This window comes from Thalassophryne amazonica, chromosome 5 (genome assembly GCF_902500255.1).
Source record: "Thalassophryne amazonica chromosome 5, fThaAma1.1, whole genome shotgun sequence".
NCBI lineage: Eukaryota > Metazoa > Chordata > Actinopteri > Batrachoidiformes > Batrachoididae > Thalassophryne > Thalassophryne amazonica.
The window spans coordinates 116931141-116937858 of record NC_047107.1 but is presented as its reverse complement, the minus strand read 5'-3'; the positions used below and the strand labels follow the sequence as shown (position 1 = coordinate 116937858).

The 6718-nt window shown below is 40.2% G+C and overlaps 1 protein-coding gene across 1 annotated transcript; it reads right to left on the bottom strand.

Moving 5' to 3' along the window:
* Positions 1 to 1239: 1239 nt before the first annotated feature.
* LOC117509883 (natterin-4) lies at positions 1240 to 6507 on the bottom strand. The gene is made up of 2 exons (XM_034169511.1): positions 6380 to 6507; positions 1240 to 2419 (listed from the first exon to the last, which is right to left on the bottom strand). Exons 1-2 carry the CDS (start codon positions 6474 to 6476, stop codon positions 1353 to 1355), a joined length of 1164 nt encoding a protein of 387 aa, XP_034025402.1. The 5' UTR covers positions 6477 to 6507; the 3' UTR covers positions 1240 to 1352.
* Positions 6508 to 6718: the final 211 nt, after the last annotated feature.

Here is a 6718-nt window from a genome sequence, read left to right as displayed (position 1 = left end):
TGGCTAGCTGTAGAATTTTCCACGGTGCGGAGCCGAGCCTCCAATTCGCCCAGCCTGGCCTCCAAAGCTACGAATAAGCTGCACTTATTACAAGTACCGTTACTGCTAAAGGAGGCCGAGGAATAACTAAACATTTCACACCCAGAGCAGAAAAGTGCGGGAGAGACAGGAGAAGCCGCCATGCTAAATCGGCTAAGAGCTAGTAGCTGCACTAAGCTAGCGGATTCCCAAAAACACACAAAGTGAATAATGTGCAAATAATCCAGAGGTGATTCAGCAGAAGGAGTGCCCCAATCAAGGCACCAAACAGGCCATGAAGCAGCACAGGCAACGCACGACAACAGCGAACGCACGACAACGGTGCTAAAATAAAATAAAAAAAAAAAAATAAAAACGAAAGCGTTAGCAAGCTAGTTAGCTTGCCAACGCTAATGAAAGTTAGCTGATAAAAGTGCTCCGTCGCGATGTTTCGACCGTTAGAGGTCTTCCTTAGGCGTTGGAGCACAGTAAAAAAGTTAAAAAAAGTAAAAAAGTAAAAAAGTCTTGAAAAAGACTGTTAGTTCAAGTCCAAAGCAGCAGGTAGCAGTCTCTGTGTAAACAGTCCCAACAGAGAGCCAAAATTCTGATGCAATGTGTATGTAACTGTGTATGTAACTCTGCCCTGCCTCTTGCCCAGGACACTCTTGAAAAAGAGATTTTTAATCTCACTGAGTTACAGTGGCGTATTCATAGAGCTGCTCATTACAGCGTAGATGATACGCCACTGTGACAGATCCTTACAGGTCAGAGCCATCAAGAGTGATTTAAAAGTGTTAAGTGGCACTAGCTCTTTCAGTCTAAACTCATTTTGGATTTTCAAGAGTGAAACGTTGGAATGTTGCCTGTCAGGGGTGGGGGGAAGCTATCGGGGGGGGGGGGAGCTATACTGTTACACCGTAACACACACACACACACACACACACACACACACACACACACACACACACACACACACACACACACACACACACACACACACACACACACACACACAGTAAAAATAATGTTTGTGTTGCAGCTCCTCCCATTTCTTCAGCATCCCATTTATGCAGCACAGATCCACACTGGGATTTGTGAGGATTTACAATGATCTGATCTTTTAAAACCTTGAGCTGCAAAACTATGACATTTATTTCTACTTAATATCAAGAAGCAACACAAAAAGACAGACGTAATATGCTGAATGACTTAATTTTTTTCAATTTAATATTTCAAGTAAACATTTTGACATGTGACTGGTTTTTTTTCTTTCATACTGAAACAGGATCGGCACTTCACATGTAGACATCCTACAAAGGTGAAACAGCTGAACATTAGCATGGCATGGCACCAGCTATCTTTTGGCAACGATGCGCCACTCCCTGGATTTCTCCCACCTGGACCTTCTTGTAGATTCCTTTGACCGATGAAGAGGTGACCTTCCCATTGTGGTACTTGCGAGTCAGGCGTGCTGTGAACGGGATGTCTGCCTTGAACTTACGACCCTCCATAGTGACAACACAGTAGCTGTTTGGAGGAACGGTGGCAGAGATAGAAAGAGAGTGACTGGTTGATTCCGTCGCACTGGTTCCATGGGAGATTTCCACTGAGGTCTCAACGCTTACTGCCACACTCACATCGACAATGTTGGGGATCCCAGCACTGACTTCAGTCGAGACACCAAGTGTGATAGAACTGCTGATTTCCCAACTTTGTGATGTCTCAGTTGATTTCTCGAGGGAAACCTCTTTCGTAACTTCGCGACACTGATAGTTTTTAACTTTGGTTCTGCGGAGGGTCTCTGGTTTATCTTTATAAACATGAACCCCTTTCATGTTGTATATGACATTCGTGATTTTCTGCTCGACTACATCCATGTTGACATTCAGGACATCGTACTCGTTGTACTTATACTCTATTCCTTGCCATGGAAGATAGAAAACATGATGGCTTTGGTGTAGTTTTCCTAGACCGTACTTGTTCTTTGCCACATATATGTCTCTGCAGGCCAAGACTGCATTTGTTGGCACTTGACCACCTGTCTCCCACTTCCACTCCAGAATCTCAAAGTTATCTCTGTTCACCAGTATGTGGAACACTTTACTCTGTAGTTCTTTAAATCCATAAGGGTAGTAGCAGTAAGGACCCTTTGTGGGAGTGTAGTAGCCAGCTTCACAGCCGACTCTGCAGACATAGTCTTCACGACCTACATATGTATTTGAAATTTTAACTGCGTTACTTGGAATTTGTCCACTCCACTGAACCCATTGTAAGTTGGATTTAGAACTAATCTCGTAAGCTCTAGCCACCCTTATTGTTGGAGTTTCCTGTCTGAGTTGTGACGTCTCATTATCTGTGCGTTGGGGAGCTGCTTCTTCAAGTTCTGACTCGTGGTTGTTGTCTGCATAGAAATACAAAGAAACAGAAGGAAAAAACAAAACCTGATCAAAAGTATTCATGTTGATGCTGGAGACAGATGCAAACTAATATTCACATCTCAAGTCTGACCACCTGGTGGACATTTACCATTAATGAAGGTACAATAGAATTTCACCAACAGCTTGAGTTTATTATGAACTTCAAAAGAAAAAAAAAAAAGTGTTTTTTAAGACTGGCTTGAACAGACTCAGCAGAGTTTGACCTTCTCACCTCCAGTGGTAAATTATTCCACAGAATTCAAGCATAAGTGAGTTTACAGAATAAATGAATGCTTGTTTAACACCGTGTGTAACGGTTGCTCAGTTATAGGAAGCTTTCCTGCAGATAAGAGGATGATGTGGGTGAGTCTCTGACTCCCTCTACATGCAGAATAGTTTCTCAGCCAAAGCTGGTTCTCATTTACAGCTGGATGTACTGACAGTGCAGAGGATGTCTCTTCTCTCAGGACACAGGAAATAATGTAACTGGGACTCGATCATATTTGGAGCCCAACTCCTTATTCCACAATTAGAAATACAGTACCAGTGTATCAGTATCAGCTTGGATCCACTTTCCCGTTTCCCATTCTGTAACTGTATACACACACACACACCCCAATGAAAACTGTCCACTCATCAGGCACTTGGTTGTAAGTTTACATACATCCATCATGGGCATGAATGTCATGGTAATTTTAATGTTTGAAGGGCATCTGGCATAAAACTTGTGTCAAATCAACATACAGATCCACCTTAGATCTGCAAGGGAGCAGCAGAAGGGACTTACGAATGATATCTTTGAATTGTCCTTTTGCCAGGGTGGAATGATTCTACACAAACACCCTTAATGACTTGAAAAAACAAAACAAAAAACCCAATATGAAAATACCCTCGGCCGTATGAGCATGTGATCACTGAAAGAGTGTGTAGGAAGAATGTGACCTTTTGACCCCTCAGAATAGGTCAAGGTTAGCCATCTTTGAACTTGTCCAAGGTCTGCATCCCAAGAAAGCTCCCTGTGAATTTGAAGACCCTGGAAGTAATAGGACTGGACTTATGCTGAGCACAGACAGACAGACAGAAGGATAAAAAGTCTTCGCAATACCCCATGGCAATATTTTGGTCTCAGGTAACAAGAATTGGGGGCACAACTTTGAATTCATTTTAGTTTGTCTCTCTCATCCACCCCAGTGAGCACTAGACATTATTTCAATGTTGAGTTTTGGTTGAAAACTGCGTGATATCTGTCTGAATGTCTTTTCACCCACTTTTAAACCAGTCCAATGTCAAAAAGACATTTAAAAATGGTTCACAAGTGAAAGTTTGCTTTTGTAGACATTTAATCAACGTTCGGGTTTAGACCACTTTTAACTGGGATTTTTAATACGGGTATTTTTCAACCTGTACTATGGGCACATTTTTGCAAATCTGAGTTTTGAAGCCTAACTAGCAAAACACATCCTTATTTATCATTTAAAAGCTGGCAATGATAAGCTCATCAAAAACCAGTCTGAATGGAAATTTTTTTCACTTTTAAACCAGTTTTAAATGTATTTTTACCATAACCATTTTTTAAATGTCTATGTGACGTTAAAACGCTCTCTTTGGAAGCCTTAATGACCATAACCTTTTTTGTTAAAATGAGCAACAGACAAATTTTACTTTTAAACATCATTCTGGCTGTTGAGAGACAATTACACCACCATCAAGTATTCGTCGTCATTTTGTTGTCCTGCTTAATGTGTGTTGTTAGTATTGTGTTTTGCACATTTTCACCTTTTCTTTGCCTTTATCTCAAATTATATCACAACATACATGATTGTTTGATGAGAGCAGAACATGTGTGTGACTGAGAAGGAGCCTGGTGGAACAGAGCCATTACAAAGAACAGAGGTGGTGAAAATAGACAAGGGCAGATCCAGAGGAGGGACGGAGGGAGCGCCCATGCCACCCCCCCCTTGCAGAACAAATTGATCCCTTCATTCAGCAACAAGTGACTCAGCGACATACATTTACACCAGACCATGATTCAGTGAGGTGGAGCAAAGTAGTTCACATTTTTAGACATTTCAGATGTTCTCTGTTATTTGTCATCATGATGTCACATTCAAGATTGTACAATAAAAGTAAAAAAAAAAAAAAAAAAAAAAAGGCTAGAAAGTTTTTTTTTTTCTTCTTTTTGGTGTATTTTGTGATACCTCAGTCTATTTCGGTTCAAATCCCAGTCTGGCCGGACAGTCACTACGGACCCTTAATCCTTCATCCCCATGTTGCTCCCAGTGTGTAGTGTGCTCCAGTAGATGGCAGTGCCCTACTGAGATATCCCATAATCCTTTGCACACCAGAGAGTTGCTGCAGTTGAAACCATTGTTTTGGTTGAAACATCATAGAGAATCGACATGATGCTTTTCATCATGTTAATACGAGGCTGCATGCATGAGACCCTGAAAACTTGCAACAACTCTCTGGCGCACAAAGGATTATGGGATATCTCAATAGGGTGGATAATGCCACGAATACTGACATCTACTGGCCAAACTTGCTAAAACAAATATTCCAAATAATCCGTGTCTGCTACATTTAATCTGCGTGGAAATTAATAAACACAAACCGAATTTCAGACATCTTACATTGATGTGATCATGGCCATGTCACTGCCAGTTTAGTTCCATGCTAGAGTGAAGCTCCGCGGCTCTCAGCACGTTTTACCATAGAGATACAATGTGTATTTGGGAGTGGTATTTGCTCTTCAGTTCCAGATTTAAGTAATTATTTGTTTGAATTTCTTTATATGCTGCTTTTGAGAACTCAGTGGGGCCTTCAACTATTCAAAGGGTTTGGTGTGTGTTGGTGTTTACAAATAAGTGTGCTTCTGTAAAAAAAAAAGCCATTTTTTTCATTTGTTAAAAAAAGGCATTTTCAAAAACCAAAAGTCTGTTTTTTAAATTGTGATTAGACAACCGTTTGATATAACCAGGATCAAAATGCATAGAACACTGCCATCTACTGGCACACAGATGCTGAGTTTACCCATAATCCCTTTGGGCATCTGTGTTAATGTTATAAAACTTCAGAATTAGTGCATTATTTAAAATTAGATATGTGTGAGATTTTAACTTTGTACAAATGACAGAGTTGACATTAATGGAGTTATTTTATCGAGATTCATTTAATTCATAAATCAAAACTATAAGTCAAATGTGCTTTCCTTCTCAAGACCTCTGCCTTACAGCGGGACTGCTGTATGCTTTTAAGGGTATTGATATATATATATATATTTTGTAGCTTAGTGGCTAGGTTTCTTTGACTGTGGTAGAGTTCAGCTCAGCTGCTTCACTGCTGCAAAATAAGTAGCAAACAGGAATCTCTAGCAGTGGGCAGGGCAGTCATTGTTTGTGACCACCTTTGATTTTATCAGAAGCAATTGCAGAGTTGAAACTCAAAATTGGCTTGTTAGTAGCTTAGAATGTTCTGGAGTCAGTACTGAAAGTTATTGGTTATCAGTTTGTTGTAGTTTCCAATACATTTTTTGGGGGTGGGGTATTGTTTAGCTTTATAAAAGATAACTTTTCAGTTCGCTGATTAGCTGCTATCAAAGGTAACTTTTTGGTTAGCTGTGCCCACCACTGTCCACAATGGCCAAAGAACACTTCAAGGACGTTCATTAAAATTACCATGAGAGCCCATGACAAATGTATGTAAACATCTGACCACAGCTGCATCATTGTGATGAGATGAATTATTGAAGTGTGATTTTTGATCACATAACTACTTTATAAACATTATTTTAGTTACATTGAAGGTGTTTTGTTCTCTCTGACACATCAGCCTGTAAATATGTTAAAATATTTCTTGTAATAATTACAGTGCAGCATATAATGAGGCACATTTCTACCCAGCAGTAAAATAAAAACCTTGAAATATCCTAATATTTTTCTCTTTACCTTCATTGTGTTGTTGTAAGATCTCTTGATCTCTGACATCTTCAGCACTGGTCCAGGACAGAACCAGCAGGGTGACGAGCAGCACCAACAGCTTCATCTGGAGGTTCAACACAAAAACATCATCATTCTTTATGACCAGTTTATAGCAGGAAAAACAATCTGACATACAACGTTGGTACAAACTGTCCACATTTCAAAATGAATATCACCAAGCATCAAGTTATTCTGAGTTTTAAATTGAGGTGGTTGGTTCGACTTGTAAACAGAGCTTTGGCATCATTTTAGGTGGAGCTGCTGAAGTTGTTGATTCATTGGCATCGTCTGCTTCAGTCGTGCTTC

What these genes read in the sequence shown, in the direction of transcription:
- LOC117509883 (XM_034169511.1), bottom strand. Translation starts at nt 6,476, where the DNA reads ATGAAGCTGTTGGTGCTGCTCGTCACCCTGCTGGTTCTGTCCTGGACC. An exon ending in CTTACAACAACACAATGAAG is followed by an intron (nt 2,420 to 6,379) that starts GTAAAGAGAAAA and finishes ATTTCTATGCAG; the next exon opens with ACAACAACCACGAGTCAGAA.